General features: G+C 37.5%; 1 protein-coding gene across 18 annotated transcripts in view; it reads right to left on the reverse strand.

Annotated features, from left to right (window-relative positions):
• Window positions 1-24342, reverse strand: part of SOX5 (SRY-box transcription factor 5) — a 569059-nt gene that overhangs the window by 233093 nt on the left and 311624 nt on the right. Inside the window, exon 1 of one of the 18 annotated variants that reach the window (XM_083818467.1) lies at window positions 18506-24338. The exons of the other annotated variants lie outside the window; for them this stretch is intronic. Coding sequence (XP_083674593.1) covers window positions 18506-18559 — 54 coding nt within the window. The 5' untranslated portion in view covers window positions 18560-24338. Of the gene's footprint in view, window positions 1-18505; window positions 24339-24342 lie in introns of those variants that run through there. 18 annotated transcript variants of the gene reach the window in all.

A 24342-nucleotide genomic window follows, 5' to 3' on the forward strand; every position in this document is an offset into this window, starting at 1 on the left:
TCTGGTGTGCTCCCAGCTATTTCATTTGGGCTAGTAAAATGTCTCAGACAGTGAGACTTCCCATTCCCACTATGAATATGGTACACAATAAAAAAAACCTTCACTGTTCTGAAACACTGCCTCATGTTTGCTTCCTTTTACCCCAAACTCTTCTTACACACCTTCTTTCAGTACTGTGGACTGTTCCTCTTCCACGTTAGAGCTTGTACCATCTACATCATTTAGTACAGTTAGTGTATATTTACTTTGCTATTATTGGCCCATATTTAGCCTTTCCTCTTTCAGTCTTCCCTCGCAAATCAGCTCCCACAATTCTTTAATCATTTGTTGCTTGCATCTGAAATTCCTCCAGTTTGCTGACTTCTCTAACGCGGCCAGAAACGAATGCAACGTGCAATCTTAGCACAGTTATGAGGAGGAGAAAATTACCTTGTTATCGCCTTTTTTCCTGCCTTGTTGCATTACAAGCTCATATCTAATTTTTTAACACACCTAAATCTTTTTCAGCATTACTGTTTTCCAAGTGCCTCGCTCCCAATGATTATCTGTGTTTGGGATTGCTTCAGCCAGCTGTATCAGTTTGTAATTTTACATTCGATTATTTGCTGCCATGCAGTCTCCCCTTGATTCCTCTGATATTATGACTTTATTCTCTTTGCTGCACCACTTGAAACTTCAGTGAGTGTACTATAATTCACTTGTTCAAACCTCTGGAATAGGATATCTATTTCTCAATCTTTCTAAAATATTGTTATAGGCACTCAGTGTGTACATATACTACATGTATACTATGCCCAAACCTAGAAAGCTTACAGCAGGCAAAGGACTACCATAAGTGTATTCCCTTTGGTCCATGTTTTTTCCAGCCACCTCAGAATAATGCAAGAGACAGATGTTGCTACAGAGCAAAGAGGCTAAGCATAAGTAAAAAGTCACTATAATGAAGGACACCTGTGCAGAATATGTTGTCCTAGGAACCTTTTCCTCATTTCTACTCAAGAAATTCTTCTGACGATCTCTGTGATTGTGGCTTTTCAAAGAAGATACCTGTCTTTCTGACATTCAGTAAATCTGCCTCTTTTTAGTACCTAAATCAAAGCACATGGTAAAACATCATCCTACCCACCTCTCAACAACTTTGTGTGTTACTATCTTTTCTTCTTATAGTTACTTCACCTGCTCTTAATTAATGAAACAACACTCATATCCAGGCTAATTGGAGGATTTAGATGAGATACATGAACCACCCTATGAAGGGAATCCTCACACTGCACACATACTTATGGACTGAATTCCATGCTACTTCCAGTAGTTTTTATACTTTTGAAGATCTTAACCCACACATTTAGTATCAGGAATCTTGCATGTATCCTGCAAGAAGGGCAGGTGTGTGACTAAATCCACTAGACTTTTAAAACAATTACGTTCTGCTTTACATATAAGGTTTGTTATTGTTAACGTTGTTTATGTTGTTCATGAACCTTCATGTTTCCCATCTATTTATTTATTTCTACTGTGTATTTGTTCTCTTGTTTCTCAAAGGATTACAACTAGACTTAAAGGATAATAGCTATCAAAATATTCTTTTCCTACATAGACATTAGAATCACTTTATTTCTTTTTCTGAAAGCAATCTTCTAGAAGTGATCATATTGTTGAAGGGCCAGAAAAAAAAAAGTTAAAATCAAATAGCTTCTTGAGAAGTAGCCCCATTGTCTCCACTGGAGTTAACTGTAGCATAAGATACCACGTGCAGAATATGACTTTTTCAAAATGAATTCTATTGGTTTAGAAATATGTTTGCCTTGTTCACTTATTTTTGAAATGCTTATCACCCTGCACTCAGGACTTATAGATCTGCTTTTATACAAGTTCTCCTTTCTCTTACCTGCTTTTTACAGGCCAATTACTTCCTGTCTACTGCATCCTCTCTTACACTTCATGTTAAGTAATGGCTACACAAACAATAATTTATAGGCTGTTCCAGGGAATAACCATTTTCATCCCTTTCAACAATTATTAAAAGACCTATTTTCTCTCCTGAATTTATTCCACCTGTTCTTCTCTTTATGTCCTATATAACTTGATACTCTTTCTATCAACTACTGTTCCACAATTTTAGTGAAACTGAATTTGGAATTCTGATATAAACCAAAGCAGTTTTCTCAGCTTTGGAAGAAAGATTACATGGCAAATAAATACTAATTGAAAAAAATAATCATATATTCTGTGTTGTTAACACAAAATAAATACATTTTCAGAAAGTCATTTCCACAGAAGATGTTTACAGAGTAGGAATCAATCTTATTTTGATCCTATGCACTTGCAACACAAGATGGTGTTTGATCAGAGAATGCCACATATATCAGCAAAATTAATAAAAATTATAATGACAAACGTCAATCCACATAGCATTGATGCATAAATGTAATATTTGTTAGAGCTACATCAAAAACTGTTCCTTAATTCTCACAAAATCCCGTTGTGGCATTACATATAGGACAAATTAGGAAATGACACGAACTGACTTGCCAGGTTTCAAAACAAGGTAACAGCAGAGTACTTTCAGCGTCCAAGGGTTCTTGGGTACCAATTCTCTGTTTGCTCTTTTGGGTCTCAGTGTACCTCAAATGGCAACATTATTCCCTGCTCAGGGGAGTAGCACGATGTCATTTCAGCATTTAAGATCCATTCTGGAGCTCAATCAAGCAGACTTTAAGCAAGATTTAAAATGCACACAGGCAGACCCCACGCCCAGGAGCTAGTTTACACTGTGGTTAAGTGATGCAAGAAAACCAATAAACTGTAATTCATGACAGATTCACAATTCTCACTCTGCAGATCAGTTATTTTTTCTTCTGTTCCTATAAACTGCAGTCAGTAGCATACATTGCCTACTATGAAGAGACCTTTGTGATAAAATGATATCAAGAGATGTTGTGACTCTCCTGATTAAAAATTACACAGTAACCAAACTGTACAGAAATGCTAATTTTCCTCCCCTTTCTCATCACTTACCTAAATTATTCTGAGTAAAACAAATGCATTTTATTAGCTTTAAGGCAGTTCATTCTCATTCTCTTCTGCTTTTTTTTTTTTTTTTAAGACATCATATCCTTGCAGTTGATTAGGTCCACTGTACATTTTCTTTACCAATCAATCTTGTCCACTGTTATGTGTCACGTTCACAAACAAACAAAATAACCTAAAGAACATCTCCTCTACAGTCATACCCAGCTACCCATCATCAGCAGGGGATGAATAACTTTTGTTGGAATTAGCCTTCCTTCTCCAAGCTCCTCTTTGAATCACTGATTTCTGAGTATTCCCTGTAGTTTTCAGTCATGATGAAGTGATGCTGGAAAACCCACAGAATTGCTCAACCCAAGTAAGAAAGACAATTTTCTCCACTTTCGCTGGAAAGAACGTAAGTCTCCTTTGTGATGAGGAAGTATTGGTTGACTAATAGAGCATGTTTTTGCAAAATCTGTCTTTTTCTGACCTTAAATTTATTAAGAATGAGTCTCAGGGTGCAATCCAGCCAGGTATCACTGTGCCTACCAGCACTATGTTAGGGTACAGAAGGTTTCTAACAAAAAGTTCTCTGCAATCCATTCATTATACTTAGCAATATCAAACAGCGAAAGATAATTTAAAAGCTCCTATTGAGCACCTAGAGACCTCAAGCACAGAGGGGGTGGTGGTGAACACAGAGTATTTGGTTGTAAGAGTCACCCTTCATCATTTTATATATATATATATGTATAATTTATAATATAAATATAATTTACAGTACATTTTACTAGAAGTTACACTACTTATGTATTTATAGTTGTACATATTTATATAAAGCTCATCTCAGTATGTTTTGTGTTATATTTCTGTTATTCAAACACTATACAGAGCCTCATAACTTAAGAGCCAAAGACACTTTTGACACTTTGAAGAGTGCAGTAGCAAAATATGTCAATGATACTACACTGCAACATCAGATATATCTGACCATGGACTGCTTTCTTGAGCACTTCATGTAGTACATCATAGCCATGCTCATGGCTATTAATATTAGCAATAGCTTTAATATGACAGCTTTGGTTCTTTCATCAGTATCGTGTTAATTGGCACGTGTTCATGTCATTTTTAAAAGCAGAAGGTACTTTCTTCCTTCTATCTAGGCCTTACGTTAAAGAAAAGTTAAAAACTTTGGAAGGAGCATGAACATAGTCTCTCAGCTGTCCTGACTTTCAATGTGGTTTTATACAGCTTTATTGTGACATCGGTTTTCCTTGATTATTTTGGAATCAGAGTCATAAAATAAGGAAGTCCCTACAGTGGATGTTCAAATTGACCTCAAGCTTATACAAATCAAGATAATGTTATCACATAAGGAGTCATTAATGTAAAAAGATTAGATGTTATGTAAATCACAGGTATTCCAATCAACCAAAATATCATCTTCAAAGGAGAAAATCAAGGATTAGGAAGGTCCATGGAACAGAACAGGGGATGCACAGTTATATCTTGTAGAAATTCAGTGACCACACTGAGAATTTCTGAGGATTGTCTCAACAACATTCTGTTGTAAACATTCTTCTACTAAAACATTAATCACCAGCCTGATTCTCCTGATTTCAGCACATATTTATTATCTAAAGAAGCCAGCCAGAATATTGACTGAGTAGGAAGAGTTTTAGATCACCATCAGCAAACTGCTTTTACTTCCACAGGTTATTTTCAGCAAACATGGGATCACTTGTTCAGAAGACTAAGCAGTCAAGAAGCCTCACTTCCAGAACACATTTTGTTTTAAACTTTTGTGTATGAGTTTATTATTATTATTATTATTTAATCATTGCTATCATTCACTTCAATGAAAAGTAAGATTTTCTTCCTTGGAACTATCAGAATTAGGCTCAGTACCAGAGAGGTCAGTTTCTGCATAGTGTAAACTTAATAAAACGTGACCAGAATTAGCTGTGAGAATTTCTCAAAAGAAATAGTAGTTTGTGCTGGGTTTTACTCTTTCACATAAGCACTGCTGCAATCTCCGCTGCAATCTTTTACAGCAGTGCATGAAGATACCCTTGAAAATAAACCAGAAAATAGATAGCAACTTTGTAAATTCCTAGCCATCCTTGTGAGGGCAAGGGTTGTATTAATTTTAGATTGGCACAGATTAGTAGAATTTTATATGGAAACATGTTCTGCTTCTGTAACACATGAACCTCCAACAATATATTGGATAAGCAGAACAGTAGCAAATGTCATCGTTATTCAATGTATGTGCTCCCCACGTATTTTCTGAGTCATGTCTATCTGCCTGCTTTATTGACTAATTTTTTTTTTGCTGCCATTAGCACTTATGAGTCAATACAGCTACAAAAGAAGGAACTGGACTCTGCTTTGCAGACATATCATCAACAACAGTCAGTTAAGTGCCATTTGCAAAATGTTTATTACTAGGGATGACATGAGCCAAAAAGGACGCTGCTTTATTTTCAAACCCCAGGTTAAGTTAACATTATAGGCAATTAATAAAAATATCATATTTTTATGCAACTAAATTTGACCTCTAAAGCCACAGCAAGACAGAAAACGTGGGACCCTTTAATGTCATTTTTACAGTCATTTATCTGACTATAACCATGCTTTAAAGTGTTAAGGTCATCTGGTCATAAAGCATGAGCTACACTTCTGACTAGCATGTACCACATTTGACTTGAGAGTAAATAAGGGACTGACACTCCATTAACCTTCACAAGTACAATTATTTATCAAAACAGTTCAAAAGATTACCCGACAGAGGACTGATAAATCTGGAAGTGAAAAACGAAACTGTAAGAGCATAAACTGATCCTTTGCCGTGAGGAAGAGCTATTTCCTACCACAATTCCTGGGGCAAGTCCTCCAGTCAGTTTTCTAACACAGCTATTCATTTTAAAGGACTGTCCTTCAATTCAAGTTGTTTTTGCTCTTTTTTTAATTTCCATCTTCTTTCTTGGAAATAATATATGCTAATATCCTCTATTTATAGGCAACTTCAAAGACTTCGCTCAGAAACACACACAAAAAAATCATAAGAGTTCTGACACGTTTGGTCATACATGTTATTTTGTGCTTTTAGCTTCAGCCTGAGGTCTGTGCCAGTTCAAGATAGTCCAATCCGGTGAGCTGACTGTAAAAGCCCTACTACCACATAAACTTGTTTAATTACAGAACCTATGGTGATTTATATCCATGACGTCTTCAAATTTTATTAATTCTGTAAAATTTCTATAATATCCTTATGTTGTGAAATTTCATCTGATTGAAGCATGAGGTTGAGCTGTTCATCATCAGCTTTTTTTTTTTTTTTTTTTCCCCACTGCAACCTAGACTGAGCTCTAGCCTCTCTCAGATGCACAGATGGGAAGAACTTGCCAACTATTCACCACTGGCGTTGTAGTCACCACAGCAAGAGATACAGAAAAGCAGTGGTGGGCAACAAATAAACTATCTTCCTAGTCTTTGGTCTCCCTTTAGATCAGTACTTACTTCACAGGTTTGTAAAATGCAAAAAGTTCCATGAGCACAAACAACTACGATTTCCAGATGGCTCATCCATATACATTCTTTCTGATGGTCACAAGACAAAAACTCAAAACGTAAAAATAGAGAGACAGAGGAGAAAGAATCACCTTAAGGGGAACGTGTCTCTTCTCTTATCAAGTAGCCCAAAACACAGGAGAAAGAGGAGAACTGTTGACTGATCTTAAAGTTAAATTCTACTAAGTGTCTTCTACGAAAGTGGGAAGATTGACTTGATAATTCTGTTTAGTAGAGGATTTATTAAATCCATAAAATATAGAAAAGCACAACCCTCATTATAGCAGTTACCTTCTTATTTCAGCTTATACAAACAATGAATTCCTTAAAGATCATAAAAGGAAATGGATTTTGGTTTTTAAATCTGTTGCATACTTAATCTTGTACATATGAAAACAATTACATTCAGAAGACTGAGTACTTTTCAAATGTGACTCAGATAATTGTTATCATGAGGTCTGATGTTTATTTTTTCCCCACTGACTTCCAGATCAAATATCTTAAATTTAAAAGATTTCCTCCCTGACAAATCCTGGTCTTGAAAACTCACTCTAGGACCTGAGACTCAATGTTCCTTCTTCCTATACAAAAAGCACCTGTGTTCAGCCTTTGCTGGCAGTTCTTTGACATGCAAGAGGCGCTATGATCCATTATGTTATTCCACAGCTATGCAGTCATAACTCTGCGAATCTATAAAGCCCCCAAATCTGGTTTCTGCCAGTGAACTAAGCAAAAGACAGTGACACACAAAGCCTTCCTTCCATTAGAAAATTTAACCACAGCTGAGTAGACAGGGCAGTACCAGAGAGGATTTAACTGCAAGTTAATTGAACGAAACTACTCAGCACCATTTATGAAGCAGTGACTGAGCCACCTTGAGTCTCTTTTTACTTGGAATTAGACTTTTCCAATAGCATCTCAGGTACACCTGCTGCAGGCATTATTGTCATTAATGAGAAATTTTCTGTTAAGGAGACATAGCTGTTAAAGTGTGAATGCTTCCACTACCACTAGTGTTATAGAAGCAACAAAATAGTATAAGTTTTAAATAAAATACGGTAGAGATGACCTCCACACACCAAAGGAAAACTTCAGAAAAGGGAATGCAATTTCAGTCTTCAAATACAAAACATTTGCTGAAAAGAGTAACACATTTATTCTTTCCACAGTAGCTGGGACAAGAATTAATGAGCTAAAACTGAAGCAGAAAAGATGTGAGTTAAGCATTAGAAATAATTTCCTAATAGTAAAGATAGCAATACCCTGGACAGATAGCCTAGCAGGTTGCAACTCTCCTACACTGGTAACTTTAGGACGTTAGACTATTATCTGATAGAAATAACATCGGTACGGTTGGTCCCTGGATGGAAACTGGGACTGGATGTCCTCTTGCAGTCCTTCTCAGCCCTCCAATTCCATGAAGTGCAGGGCTCATATACATCGAGAAACAGACTCACTCGCTCAGTAGGGACTCTATAGATCTGTTAGGGACTTATTCACTAAGCTGGATCAAGGTTTTTCAGTTATGTTTTCCTTTGGATCTTTTTTTCTTTTTTATTTTTTTCAAATAAATCAATAGGCTTGGGCCATTTTCCAAAGATGTGATTTGGTAAGTTTCAAGCCAAACCTCTCAAGCTTTACTCATGAGATAAGTGCTAAACAATGAGCCAGATTCATCAAAGCTTTATAGACTTACTTAAAAGAAAAAGAAACTGATTCAGCCAACTCATTTAAAGCCAAATCAGGCAGTTGAAAATCTATTCCTGAGATTTGGAAAATCTGTCTTTTAAAAAAATATATTTTAAAAACATGTTTCAAGAGTCCCTCTTTTGCAGGATACTTCAGGGGCCTTAGGCAACTCTGTCAAGAATATTTTTTTTTTCCCTTCTGATCAGGAGCAGCATATTTCTCATGTTTATAGGAGATAGTTAAAATCTCTCTATACATATATAGTATATATTTTCATACATAAAGATAACATAAGGATTCAAAAAATATCTTGCATTTTCTTTCAAAGGTTTGATAATTAAACCAGTGTTTTTGCTTTTTGAACAGATTAATAATGAATTTGTTTATTTACTAAAAGGAAAAAAATAAAGGACAACAATGTACTGTGTTAATGCATAAAAATAAAAACAGTTTCCTGCTCTCAAGCAGGTTTATGAGCCCTAGCACATAAAATCTACAGTACAGCTTAGTACTGCTCCTTAGAGTACTTCCTAGCAGGAGGTTAAATCCCATGTCTATTCATCTCTTGGTATCTCAATCAATAAGGATAACAACAGGGCCATATAAACCAGCTTTTGTGTACACCCTACAAAAACCATACTGGAAGCACCAAAGTGTTTCAGACAAGGCATCAGATAATCTTGATTATGGGAGAGGAGGACATGAGCTTGGTGTTATCTAACCCGGATGGGCCATCACATGGACTGTGAATGGGGGAAAGCACATACTGCCCAGCTTTGCACAAAGATGTAGTTTCTAGCATCCCACATCTACACTGTTGAGCTAGAGAAAACCTGGGCTGAAAATGTTGTGCTGGGAATAGTGCTGTGCTGGGAATGTTGATTTCTATGCAGAAGCAGAGAAGATGCCTCCATCCTCCTCCTCCCATACATCTTTTGAGTACACTAGTAAATCCAACTTTAGGATGGTGAAAGTTGGTGGTACTACATAATGCGGACAGCTTTAGCCCTGCAGACCATTAGGTGGTCTGCTCCTCTGGCACAGTATCAAGCATTTACCGTAAATGTATATGTCAAAGCAATGAGAAAATGTTCAAAACCTTGCCATGCTCTCTTTTTCTGTTTCTTTCTTTTCAAGGAAGCTATTCCTTCCAAGAACATGGAAAGACCATGTGACTTTGAACTGGAAAACCTGAAAGATCAGTGAGCCTACCTGCTAATGAGCAACTTGCTACTGAAATGCGCTCATTAGCTTTCATTTTCGCTGGCTGCTGATCGATTCATGAGCCACTTATGTAGCCTCTGTAAGCTGTACATAAATTATCAAATGCATTGATTTCTAAAAATAATAAATCAGGAAGTCGGTCTTTTCCATATCTCTAGTATAAGTGCTTAGCTCAATGGTCTTCAAAATTCATCCAAAGAAAACAACGATAACATCAGTGTTCACAGATACACAGCATCTCAAATGGCAAATATTCTGCTGCAAAAAATAAGCTCTGCTGACATCTCAGAGAAGCGAATAAAAGCTTGCCGCTGAAAATGTTACATACAAAACGTACAATACAAAATGCACAGAATTTTGCATGAATCTGTGTAGGTGGCAGCTCAAGAAATTCACAGTAAGAAACAGTTGTCTACAGCAAGGAAAAATCCAAGCTAGATGATCATAAAGCCCTTTTCCATCTCATTTCATTACATTTCCATAACCTTCTTCACATGACTGAAGTAGTGGAAGTCCTGTGGCAGCCCAGAGTCAGTGCTGCGTTGTCGAAGTAAAAGCACCTTCTCTTGTCAACTGATAGCCTCAACAACATGGGAACAGAATGCACTAAATACATAAAAAATAAAAATAAATAAAAATTAAAATAAATAAAAATTAAAATAAATAAATAAATAAAATAAATAAGTAAATGAAAGATTCAGCAAAGGAAGAGGTAAGGGAAGGACTCCTTACCCCAAAGATGCAGCCATAAGTTTATGATTTTGAACAAATATGGCTACCACCAAGGCTACGCTGGCCAACCTGACTTCACCTGGCCTCCCAACTGCTATAATTTTTATTATAGCAAAAATTAGTCCTTTGCAATTTTACAACTGCAAATTTCAAAGTGCTTTATAACACTGGTTTGCAATAATTTGCCTAAGGTCCTGTGGGCCTCGATCCAAAGCCTTTAATAGACAAAGCAGTCTTTATATTGACTTCAAAGAGCTTTGGATCGGACCCACAATGAATTACTACACAGTAAAGAGAAAAGTCAGGAACAGAAAATCTTATCTAAGGAAGAGATGATGCTCTCTCCTTCATCGCCTCAGTTGACTGAAAAAGACATGAGATTTATTCCTCTCAGTTTTCTGTATCACACTGCCAGCCCAATGAAAGATCTGCGGCCCTTTTCCCGGTTAACGGCATTTCCAGGAGAATTATTTAATTCTAAAAATCCTCTGATACGGTCTGAAACAACAGCCCAACTACATTTCGGAGCTATCCCCACCACCTTGACCCTCAGGAAGAACAGCAGGAGAGCAGCTGGATGGAGAGCTACCTCGAGGCCTGCCAGGCAGGGAAGGTGCTGGGAGAGCCAGGCAGCACCGCGCTCCTAAATAGCGGCACGCGTAGGGCTGCGCGCAGTAACAGCACGGAGTTAAAACATGCAGACCAGAGAACGATGCTTAATCCCAGTTTACTGAAAGGACATGTCATTTTTAGAAAGTTGTCCAAACAACTGTCTTCATATTCTACACCAAAGTGGCTATTAATCAAACAACAAAGGCCCAATTAACACATAGCTGTTGTCACCTCGATGTTAAAAGCTTCTCCCTTCCCCCCTTCTTCTTTCTTTTTGTCTTTAATGTTACAACCTAACCCAAAAACGCCTCAGGGTCCCACAGGGAAAAAAAAAAAAAAGACAATAGAGGGAAGGAGGGAGACGGGGGAGAGGGAGAGAAAGTGGGGAGGGGAGGCAAAAGGAGAGGGAGAGAGAGTCTTAAATACCATCTCTCCTCTAGGCAGCAATTTCCACAGATGAAGAGGTCACCACTGTTTAACAGTGTGCTGCCATGTTAATTTAGTATGACAAGATAAAGCAGTAATCTCTGCTCGAAGAGGCTGTAAACCGCCTGCTATCCAGGGACATGCTCGAGTCGATTTGCACTGTATATCACTTTATACAATTGCCGTGACAAAGCCCCCTGAGTTGCCGCATGTAAATCTGCCTCCCTGTCCCCCCACTCCCCTGCCAGTCAGGCCGCCCTAAGCTGCGCCAACCTCAACGCTGCCGCCGTGCGCCGGTGGGCCCGGTAGCCCCCTCCCGCAGGAGGAGATGTTTAGGACTTTGATAATCCATTGATCCCACTTCCATATCGGCTTGTATTTTTCAATCTGTCGTGTTAAGTTGTCAGAGAGGGCGATTAAACTGATGTTTCATGTTCTGAGATTTGCGTTCCTGGGAATGATAGTTTTCAAAGCCTTTCTTGCTAGGTTCTGCTTAAAGATTATCCCTAAGAAAGCTGATGTGAATATTATTACCGGCATAAACCTGGTAATAAAACCATAAAGTGTTTTAGGTAAAGACATTTTAGAGATATTCAGGGTTATAAACATAAGAGTTTAAAGCTGGATAGAATTTGGAGTGCTTAAAAAAAAAAAAAAAAAGAAAAAAAAAAGAAAAAAATTTAAAAAAACCACCCTGTCAGACTCTGGAGTTTTCTCAGCATGAAGCAAAACAACATATGTAAAAGGGAAAAGGGAACTCGCATGTCTGTGTAAAATAAATATAATTACAGAATCAGGGAGGAGTGCACAGGAGAACACCAACCTGTGCTGTGCAGTTAGGCAGGATGCAGAAGACGACAGAGCACATGCAGCATGGTCAGGATGCTCCTTCGAATGAAACCCAGTGCCAGCTATCTACAGCAGACACCTACAGGAGCTGCCCGTGTCTCCAGCAGTCTGCACAGCCGAAAACATGGCGTGCTTGTTGGGGAAATATGGTGAATTTTTTGCAATATGTTGCAACTCTCATATGCCATACTGCACCTCTAGAACATGCAAGTTTTAAATTATGTCTCCTCTCTATTTCACATTTAATTTGTGTCATTTTCCCATGGCCCGCAGGCATGATACAAGTTACAGCACACAATATACCAAATACAGTGCCAAAATGTGAAACTGTGCACATGTATATATATCCACTTTCTGGATTAAGCATACAAGAGGACGCAAATAGAATTAAGGCAAGCAAGCAGACAGGTTTCTACAAAACAAGTCTAAGACTAAACTATGGTTTCCTATTTAATATATTGCTAGGTCTACCTACTAAGCCTATGGATGGCATTTGGACTTGCCAGTACTGCTATAAAAATGACTGAGTGGCTAAATCAAGTCTTTAGACACAACAGGTTAGATACACTATGTTCTCTTCTCTGAATTAAATTTAAAAATAAAACTTGACATTCATTTCAGCTCATAGCGAGAATGACAAACACTTTATTAAGCACATAAGTTTATGATAGTGATTGAGAAGTAATTTACTAAATTTAAAATGAGGAATACCACTGGAATCAATGCCATTTCTCAATGTTGAGAAAATCTTCAAAATAGCCTTCTTAAAGGCACACTTCTGTTCTCTGATTCATGTTGTTAACCAACACATTTTAAATTGTAAATTTAAATGTAAAATTTATTATTTGAACTTAACATTCCTGGCTGGATATACAACTAAAGGTTTTGTCAGTAAAGCATATCCAATCTTTAAAATACCACTAAATATCATCAGCACTGGTTAAAAAAGAAGTTTGCTAGAATATTCACAAAAAAAAAAAAAAAAGAATAAAAGATGAGATTGAACATGGTTACTTCTACAAAAATATGAAAGAATATTTACACAGTAATGTGTGTTATTTCTTTAACTCCACCGTGTACTGTGAATGGGATTACTCTCACCTAATTTTAGCCTCAAATTAGACATCTAGTCTAAACTAGTCATCAAGGCTATAGTCAATAGACAAGCACTTTCAGAGGGTAATTCATCTTTCTTGTCTTAGATGCTTATTTTAAGATTGGAAAGGTTGTTCTAGTAAGGTGGTTATCTTTTTCCATAAACTGTGAAGAGAGCCCAGACACCTAACTTTTACGTGCCTATGAGCTGAACCCCAATCTCATTGTATGGCAGTCATGAATCTCCATGAGTTTGGAAACACTACTAGGCCATAGAACATGGAACATGTTAATGAACAGAACATGGATGAAAGATAAGTTTAATTTCCATTGTACCATCACATAAATTAAGGCACAGACAAGAGAAGTGAATTGCCAGCGATAAAAATCAACAACCGGGAAGCTGGGAATACAGTCCAATTTCATCAAGTAAACTAAAAACTTACAATTTTTGATAATATTTATAAAATCACAAGTATGGATACCAAAAACTGTATGTGGTATTTTACATAGCAAAATAAAGATACATGCACTAAATATGAAAGTGAGATTTCGGTAAAATTAGTTTATCCACATGGAAAACTAGTGAACTCACTGTGGCTCTGTGTCAATATATTACCCAATACTCATGTTGACAACTTTAAAACTGAAGCTATAGTCTCTGCCCAAAAGCTAAGTTTACACTGGCCACAAGCAAACAGGAAAAGTACATCATCTACCACAGATGTATTCTTTGTGATTCTGTGAATCACTCTATTTTAAGTTCTGTTTGCAGATATATAAAATACTGAAAACTGTTTTCGAATAGAATTTATCAAATTGTTTAAAAAAAATTGAACTTCTTATACGTGGAATTATTGTGAATGATCAATCTGTTCTGCCTCACACTCTACCTGCATTGCTGTCTATGTCAAAAGAATATAAACTTAATAATAGAAAAAGTATTTGCAGATTCTAGATTAACACTTGTAAGGAATATACCATGGACTGGCACTCTGACATCAGCCAGATGCAGAACACAAACTCAAAAGAGATGAGTTTTTTGAGCCCTGAGATGCAGAATGTCTGATATTCCCAGAAGATCTAAGCTCTGTATAACAAATACTTATTTACAAAGAAGTAAATTTTCTTGCCAGGCAATTACCCCTCACTCAAGGCTTTTCTGGTTGAATTTATCTGACTACAGATGTCTCAACTATAGGTATCAACAGCTAAGCTTATGACCCTAAGCTCCAGTTGCAACCTCTGAGGAAAAATAGGCAGTCTCAGGGTGTGATTTTTCTGACCTGCTTAGAAGATATGTTAGGACAAAATGAATCCCTCTCTGTTACTCCCTATTTACTTCTATTGACCATAAAGTTAAGCTTAAAGTTACTAGCTTACCTCTAGACATGCACTTTGTAAACATTTAGTCTATTCAGTCCTCACCCATAAATCCTCAGCCCAAATAGTGACACTGTGATTGACATGACATTGCATTATGTTAGTGACCACCTTAACTCTATAACTCTTACTATATAAGAGAAAACCAAAATGTTATCTTAGTGCTCCAAGAGACTTATAGTCAACAGAAATTTACTATCGAGACTGCTGTCAGACCTAAAGAACAAACAAACAAACAACCTCCCGCCCCCCATCTGAAAACTCTCTCCCCCAAAAAGTCCTACATCCACTTTGTATAAGGGTATATGGTTGTTTTCTGGAGACCCAAAGACCCTAGGAAGCTGGATGCTAAGCTCAGAGAATGCTATTGCCTTTGAACACAGGAAGATCCAAACCTGAGCAGCTTTTCCGATTACAACAGCAGCAGGTTAAAATGGAAAGAATTATGAGAAAGAAGGAAGCTTCGCTCATGGTTTCAGAGATGAAACCCTCACTTTAAATTCAATCTGAAAATCAACACAGAAGGCCTGAAGCACAGACATTTTGTATTATTTGTGACTAGCAATATTAATAAGCAATGCAAGCTTCCACTTCTGATATGACTTAGTGTATAGATACATGCAATCTATCAGAGTAATTCAGACTTGAGATGTCAGAAAGATTTTACCTTTTGCTGTAATATTTCTTTTTTTGTGTCATCAAACTCCAATCCTACAAAAAGCTATGTGAAGAAGGAGTTATAGTTGGTGACCTCTCCTTCCCTCCCTCTTGCTACCATCAGCATTAGGTTCCAATCAAACAGATCATTTTGCAGGAACAGGGTCATAAGCTAAGCATTCTGGGGCAGGAATGTTTCTTTTTTCTGTCTCTATAAAAATAAATCATGCTCTGGGCACAATATAAATAAAGATAATAACAGTCTGATGTTAGATTTTATTGGTCTATGTTTCAGACAATCTATATAATTTGCCTGTTGCCTGTACAAACTACAAAAAGTTAATCTTTATAGCCCTTTTTTTCCCCTTGGTGTGGACTCAATTTAAAAGCATAAAAAAGGATGCTGAAGCAGACTATTTCCATACATAATGACAGTATTGTTTACGGTGCTCTGGCAAACATTATCCTTAATTAAACTGGGCACAATCTCCACTCAGTTATGTCTATTGTTTTATCTAGTGATGCTAAATTCACAGGATTCATTGAGTTTACTTCTCCTCCGCAAAAGGCAAAAATGCCTTATCTGGTCACCCAACTGTACATGAACTAGAAAAAGAAACAAAGAATTTAACAGTGTTAAAGTGAATTTGGAAACGAGGCTGGCCAAACTGTCCAGGCAAGCTCGCTACACTAAACATAAAGGATTATTTTTACTGAAGAAAGGTTGTTTCCTCCATTTAATTATCTTGAAACACTTTGGAACATTGGCTGGTTCAATAACATTGCTGCATGTCAATCTTTGTGTAGGGAGGTTTCTGTACATGCCTTAGGAGATAACCTGCCTATGATAGATGCCCATACTTAAGCAAACCCATGTTAAAATTTGTAGTCCCCATTTTTCCACAGGTTCTTCTCCAGCCATGAACCTCCAGAGAAATTTAATAAACCCACTAAATCCAAGATGATAGTGGAAAAGAAGGTGATATTTCACTGATATACTCAAAACAAGAGCAAGTTGTTAGCTTCATGAAATAAAAAAAACATTATGATTGGATGACATGACACTTTAAATGCTAGCAACTGCCTGAAGCCACATTTTCATTACCACTCCAACCATCATTATTTCTGGTGAATCTGCAAAAGCATTGCAATGGCAAGAAAAAAGGGAAAGAAGGCTGACCTTGGCACAGCCTAATCCAACTTAATTTGTATAACCTGAAAAGGCATACCTAAAAGAGACAAGGCAAAAAAACATGACAGAGCTTTTCACTCAGCCATTAAAAAGGATACAAAAGAAATAAATACTTCAAAATGTCACTGCAGTGGGTAACATCCCAACTACAAACACAAACATTTGATAGTTAGAGAAGAGGACATAAAACATGATTGTATTTAGTGCAGCAGAAGTTTCTGGCACTTCTAGGAGCCAGAGCTGATAATCACGGGCATTCCTTGCAACCCTGAAAATCAAGAAACCATGACCAATGCTTCACAATGCATTTCAATTTTGGTATATTTCCACTGAAAGTAGAGCTGCATATCAAAAACCAACCATAGTTTATTGACATTCTGTCCAAGTTAACAGCACAATACTTTATTTTACTGTGCAATGTCTTCATATGAGCTATTTACTAAAAGGCTTTAGAATGGATTAAATAATAAAAATGACCACGTTAAATAATGACTACAAGCAGAGCAAGAAAACTTGTAATGGAGAAAAAGGTTTTCAGAGGACAACTGCAAGCAGATAAAGAGTGATAATAGCAAGTGTTCTTATACGGAGGGAAGTATAGAAGGCGGCTTTCTCACCTGCAGTGAAAAGAAAGAGAGAAAGCCACACCAGCTGCCAGGAAGAAGCAAGGTAGATATGAAAAGCATATGGAGCAGACAGAAAGCACAAGGGGAAAAATGTTCTGGAAGTTCTAAAACGAACAGGCAGCTACTGAAGCAAAAATGAGTCAAGGTGGTATATAGAACTACACAAGGTGCAAAATATAACCAACTTAGATTCCAATGTGCCTTTCATCGTGTGTTAGATAAGGGCATGAAAGCCTGGTGTGCTGCTCTCTATTCTGATAGTAGTTACACTGGCAGCCCGAAGCCATAAACTTCCTAACTGTGCAGAAGCTTGGCCAAAGGAGATAAATCCATCAGTTGAAATGGAGACCATGAGAACTAACTACATTTTTGTTGCCTTCTCTTTCCAGAACCATGGAGAACTGGGTGTTTTATTGGCATCAGAGTCTCTGGCTCACTGCAATACTGTAAGGATTTATTATCACCGGAAAAAAAAAAAAAAAAAAAAGGAAAGAACTGCAGAATAAATTTGGGTAGAGTGCAAGAAGTGATGGACCTAGACTGCCGAAACTATAAAAAGTCCACAGCTATTGTCTGAGTAGGATGGAGATACCACAGATGCTACCAAGGTTATGTCACCACTAGGGACTGATTGTTGAAAGCACAAGCTGTATCAAGAAGTAGGAATACTTAAACATAGTCTCTTTACTTTGTTGCTATAAACCAATCTTGCAGTCTTGATGAGGCTTTCTCTGCACCCTCGACTTCATTTTCAGCAGTGCTCCTCAACTTAATGTGGAATGAAGCCACTGTGTCCACTGTGGAATTCCTGGGGCTGACTACTTTGCCTAGAAAGATGACCAAGTTTTTTTCATTTAAGGCTTAAGTATTTTTTTGCAAGTGCACTTGATAGCTCTTTTCATCTTAAGAGAGACCATCTGGTTCAAATATTCCTAAGGATCGTGGGTTTTATGCTTTTACCTATCTTTTTTCCTGTGCAGTTTTTCAGCTATTCACTTGAATTAGATTTTGCTAGTATTTATGCAAGAAGCTTAAATGAAGATATTTTCCAGTATGAAGTCAATGAATTGATTCCTAGGCATATAATCACTTGCAAACAATGGATACATACAGTTCCCAGCACTTCTATAAAACAAAGGTGTTTACTTTTCTGTTGATTATTTTCTGCTTAACTGCATTCAAATGAATCCATTAAAAACGTGACTGCTTCACAGTAAGATGATCTTGAGCGAAAACAAACAACTGCTGTTTCCACTTCTCTCCATGGCCTTTAAAAACTACAGTCATCTGCACCCTGTATTTCAGGCAATTTATAAATGATAAGTCTGGTCTTGATTTGTTCACTTATTGTTTTAAATGCAGTTCTAACTCTCCTGCTCAGGAAAAAAAAAAAGGTTTTCCTACTTCATTACTTATTTATTGTCCCCTAACCAACCTTTGAACCTTTCCGAGCCTGATGAAAACACCAACAGTCCATCTCAAACTTCATCCAGTCTTCCTGCCCATTTATTTCTGCTGGAATAAGATATCTATTATCGATTACCAGGGCCACAAGTAAGTGAAATTCACTGTATTCATAGAGTATTCATAGAGAACCAGCCAAGGGAACTTCCATAAACTGACATACTGCTCCTGAATTGCGCTATGGCTTTAATTCTCTGCATCATCTGAAGGATGAAAATATTTTATTTGGTTTACCTACCCTATATAGGACTTGTACGAAAAGTAGTTTGCAAGTACTTGTTAAATACTATAAGCAATACGTAGAAACGCAAATGGGACAAGATTGGAGAGAATATAAATCACGACAAGGAGGACGGGCAGGTTATACTATATTAAATGAAAGATATATTTTCAGGCATATACCAGAGGTGTCAAAACTTTTTCTTGCTCTGTCACACCTGGTTCTCAAGGGTTGTGCCTAGTTCTCTAGGTTAAGGACTAAATAATGCAATATGCAACTTCTATAGCTGTTTGATGGGTCCTGGATGATGATTCTTTATTTGTTCCCTTTCCTAGTAACCAGCACAGTCATTCCCTGCAACAGTGCAAGTGTAGAGATTGAAAAGATCAAATTCTGATGCAAGCCTGAAATTATATCTGTGGAAACTGCTTTCATGTGCTACTCTTGTGATGACATTTATAATGCAATGTTTGTAACAATGCAATTTCATCATCTTATAAATATCAATTTACCATTAAGAGAGGGAGGAAAGAACATCAAAAAAAAAGGCAAATGCAAACTTACCACCATTTCTGCTTTGTTTTAATTGAAAGAGTCTTGTTCTGATAAACCTGTCTATCTCTTACAAAAACAACAGTTTATAGTTTAAACTGTGAAATTGTGTGTGTGTGTGTGTGTGTTGTAATTATGGTGCCTGCTAACAATTTCATACTGCCACATTGCACATATGGCTTCCAAGCTAGCTTTATCTGAATCTTTGTGAATCTATTCTCTGTGCTATTAAACTGAGCACATTCCACATCGTTCAAAAGTAATTACACTTTTGTCTAGAGTGTAGGAGACTGCTCTCCCCAAACAATGAAATTCTCATTATTAGAGCTGGCACAATAACAGCACTGGTGTTCACAACACTGTGCATTGTACCATCACAATAACTTATCCTAAGTTTGATGCACAAAGGTATGCTGGAAATTAAAATTTCTCTAAAACCAGTGGTGTGTTGTTTTTTTTTTTATAGGCATTCTTTAGCTCAGTATAATTAGAGTTCTATTTGACTTTTTAAAAAGCTACGTACATTCAGATTTCCATTCTCTTCACAACTTCTGAATAGCAGCAAAGTGTTCTAGCCACATGTTGTTCTGATCCAACACTATTCACAAGCTGATAAACCCAGACCAACAGGTGAAGTGCAGGCCAGGACATACGCAACAACAAAATTCAAATGCAGCATTAAGCAACCTTCTGCTTGGGACAAGTGGAGGAAAAGCACAGGACAATGTGTCAGTAAGCTCTTTAAGCAGTATTCTTAACATGATCAAAATTTCTTAATATTCTTCCCAACTTCCAGAGGAGTAACTTCATCCACCACAGAAATGCAGCATTTGTTCATGTAAAGCAATAAAGCTGTTTAACAGTGCACTGTAGTACTTCATATCAATTCAGAGCGCAGCTGGAAATGAATCCTAAATCCCACTGAAAGTGCAGGACAAACGTGGGCTAGCAAACGCAGTCATGCAGTATGGAAGGTTTGGATAGTGTCACAATTACAGTTTTACCAGGTTGATTTTTGGTCAGAACTATTGTCTTTTCCATTTCATCCAGCATTTGAATGATATTACTCCTTTATGAAAAATGGTCAAATTTGACCTCAGTATATAACATCCATAGTATACTTTAATCAGTGTTTTTAGCAAAGAAATCTCTTACGTTCAGATATTAGCATACAAGCACTGCTGGTGACGTCAGTAGTCCTGAGAGATGGCAAAAACACAAAGCATTAAGCAACGTGGTAAGGCAGACAGTCAGAAATAAACAAAATAAACTCTCAGAACTTAGATGGGCTAACAACTATCTTTACTATCCAAACACTGTAGCCTTAACACATTTAATCAGAAAAGGTATTGACTGATACTGTAATCCTCAAGTATTTCCCTGATAAGCTCAGGGCCTGCTATGAGCATTCTAGGGGCACCCTGATAAACATTGTCTGATTTGTCTTCTGAGCCTTTGGTTTAAGTCTGATAATTTATTGTTTCTTTACTTACTAGTGTAAGAGCTTTCCTAGCTAAAATAAGCATATAGTTTCTCCTTTCAAGAGGAAAAAAGTATGAGATACAGCTGCCCCTGCCGTTCACAGAAGTACAGTTGAGGTTGGAAGGGACCTATGGAGCTCATCTTATCCAACTTCCCAGCTCAAGCAAGGCCACCTAGAGCCACCTGCCCAGGACCATGTCTGGACAGCTTTTGAACATCTCCAAGGATGGAGAAACCTGGTGCTGATGGAGAAAACTGATGGCTGCAGTTCTAGCATCTTCCATCTTTCTATGCGAAGATGAAGGACGTGATTTCACAGCTTTTTGCCAATTTGATAAGGTTTGAAGACTTCTTCCTTGAAAATTTTTCCTCTATAAAAACTTATAAAAACTTATATTATTCCTCTATAAAAACTTATAAAAACTTTTTCCTATAAAAACTTAGTCAGCAATTCAAAGCTGTGTTTCTAAACTGGTAGTCAAAGGCAGGAGTCGTTACAACTTGGTAAATTACAACAGGCTAAATTTTGGAAAGTCTAAGTTGGGCGAACTTGAGTTATCACTCTTACCATCAGCTCTTTATCTTAAGGATCCTAGGATGTCCCACCTGGAAGGACATATAAAAGGAAGCACAGCTGGAAGTAACCTATGAAACAGAGGGTTAATTGGCAGCTAGAAAAGTGAGGCCAAGAAATTGATTCTCAAGGCTGAAATTGTTTTCCAAAGTGTTCCTTCAAGACAGTGCTGAGGCAGAATATGAGAAGACAAGGATGGTTGTGATGACAAGAGGAATTCAGCTAAGCAGCCTACCAATGAGACAAAGCTTTGTAATTGCACATCTTTTCCAGATCCCTTGGTTGTGGTTTTCATCTGCCGAGATTGTTCCCCATGCAAATGGTGTTGTACATGCAGCTAACACAGAAAGGTCTCTGTGGATCTATATACCATGTCTACCTAGAAATCCCTCAGGAGAAGAGTCTTAGCCAACAATCTGCAGAAAGCAGTATGGCTGAGAGGGGTTCAGCAGTGATGCGCTGCATGATTTCAGACTGGCTGTATGTCTGATGGGGTCTTATTGGACATTGGGGAGATCTGTAAAGGTGTACCCTGCTAAGGACAGCATGTGGCTACAAAATGAGAACTCCATAGTCACTTGCAGACTCAGTCAGTAGGTGTAGTAATACAGCTGACAAGCTATTAAGAAGTGTGAAGCACACTGCTGGAGCTTTATCAATAAAACTGTATTGGACTGCACTGTGCAGTGGTGTGTGCACATGTGCACACACCTGGGTTTGCTTCCCAGAGACAGTAAAATAGCACAGAATATCAGATCAAACAGCATTAAGACAACCTCTGTGCTGCTGTGAAGGTGAGAATATTCATTGGGAATGACTTTTGCAACTGCTAATCACACAAGCTGAAGTCATCTAAAAGCTATCCAACGACAAGATTCAGCCACCTCCTTCTTATGAGATATACATACCACAGTGGCCAAGGGAGGGATTATGTATATTTTAACTAATTTATACTAATCACAACCTTGTTTCTGGAGACACAGAGGCTACATCCTTTCTGACCTACCTATGTAATAATGTTTTACTAAATGCTTCTCTTTAAAACAGAAATACTACAAAACTGTCATGTTCATACAAACTGGCAATTTTCTTAAGTATGTATGAAGACAAAAGCAGTCCCTACAACCCCAAATAGTGCTTCAAATAACCCTACAATATCTCACTACTATGGCAAAACTGTCTAAAATATGCAGTAATACAGTATCTTGTGTTATGAAGAGAAATAATACACTGTTTTCACATCACATTAAACATCGTTCGTAACAGGAAGTCACACTAGATGATCAGCTAAACTTCTTGATCTCAAAAATTATAAATGAATAGAAAAGCTGGTTAAAATCAGTTAAACAGCAGTTAAATGTTTCAGTGAGGTGTAACTAGAATATGCCTGCTGGGCTCCTTAGCAGACAATGAGTTTTTACTTCATTAGAATCTACACTGCTGGAGTCATCGAAAGTTTTTCCTATTGACTTAAGTGTTGACAGGAACAGTCTCTTAACTTTAACGTACTCTCTCAAAATAGGCCTAAATACAGCAAAGCTCATACACCAGTTACATATTCTAACATCCTGGTTAGCCAGTACCTGGCTGGTACTGAATATTTAAGAATTACATCGCCACAAAATGTATGATAAAGGATCAGAAGCAAGCAAGTTAGGGAAAAAGAAAAAAAAAAAAGACATCTCTGTCCATGAGTAGTTTTCCCAATGAGGCTCTTTATTCACTAGAAGTTGCAATAACACAAAATAAAACAAAATTTGATATTCTGAACCACTGTTTGAACTTAAGCGTTATACTAAAACGGAAGAAAAAATGGATTGGGATCAGTGAATTATTTTGTTTAGGAGAGCAGCTTCAGTGAATACCCTGTGGCTTGGTCCTATGAGAAATAATAATCCCTGAGGCTTGTTACATAGGGCTTGTTACATATGCGTAATGAGCTGTAAGGGCTTAAACACCACTATGGAGCTGTTGCAGGCTTTTATGAGAACACACCATCACCTATTTGGCAATGCCTTATTAAAAGCCTTCAAATATGCAGGTCCATTCATTATCTTCACTTAAAGTGAAATTGTCAGTGCCCTTGTCAAAGTGGGGGACTAAGAGAAAAGCTGCAGTCAATTTGGAAACGGGCAAGAGCTGTGTAAGTGTGCTCACACAGACAGCTTTGTCGAGGTGCCTAAGTCCTGGGGTTTCAATGCCTTTCCCTGCACCTTTCAACCTTTATAAAAACGTATCACAGTACTCTACATCAAGGGTCAAAACATGTCACCTCACAATAGTGACACTACATTACTAGTTAGGAACGTGGCATTGCTTTCTCATCCTTTTTGTTTGTCAGCTTTTACATAAAGCCAGGTCTGGACTTCCAGAGGGCCGCTAAACGTGGTGACTGAAGTGCACAGTCATTTGTAAAGTGCACAAAAAGGTGGTAATTCATATGTGAAACAGTGGTAGGCTGATTTAATACTGTAAACATAGTAAATTTCCTTGTATGTGTGGCATGTAAAATACACATCAGACAAAACCGCAAGTTTCTTTCTTTCTTTTTTCTCTCCCTCGCTTTTTTTTTTTTTTTTTTACCCTTTATACAGACTTCTGTGCCTTACTATTGCATAAACTTGGCATTGGGGTGATATTTCAGACAACATGCCAAACATGACTCTCACTTACAGTGTTCCAAAACCATTTACTGTTTGCTGAACACACACACTTCAAATTCACATCGATGTAGCTAAAAAATTTTAGCACCCCAAAAGCCAGCAGGCAAAGGTGAGGAAAAGTGGAGTTTGCACTCTCAGGGATTTGGCATTTGTAGTGAAAGGTAAAGACAGTCCAGCTAGGTCAGAGCTTTCACATTATTGTAGCATGTTCTGTACGTGTAACTCTGCATTGTATACTCCATAAGGTACAGATCTGGATGCCAAACTACTGTAGAGGCAGAATTCAAAGAATGGATGTAAGCACAATAGACCATTAG

Source organism: Anser anser (assembly GCF_964211835.1).
Source record: "Anser anser genome assembly, chromosome: 1".
In the NCBI taxonomy this organism is placed as follows: Eukaryota; Metazoa; Chordata; class Aves; order Anseriformes; family Anatidae; genus Anser; species Anser anser.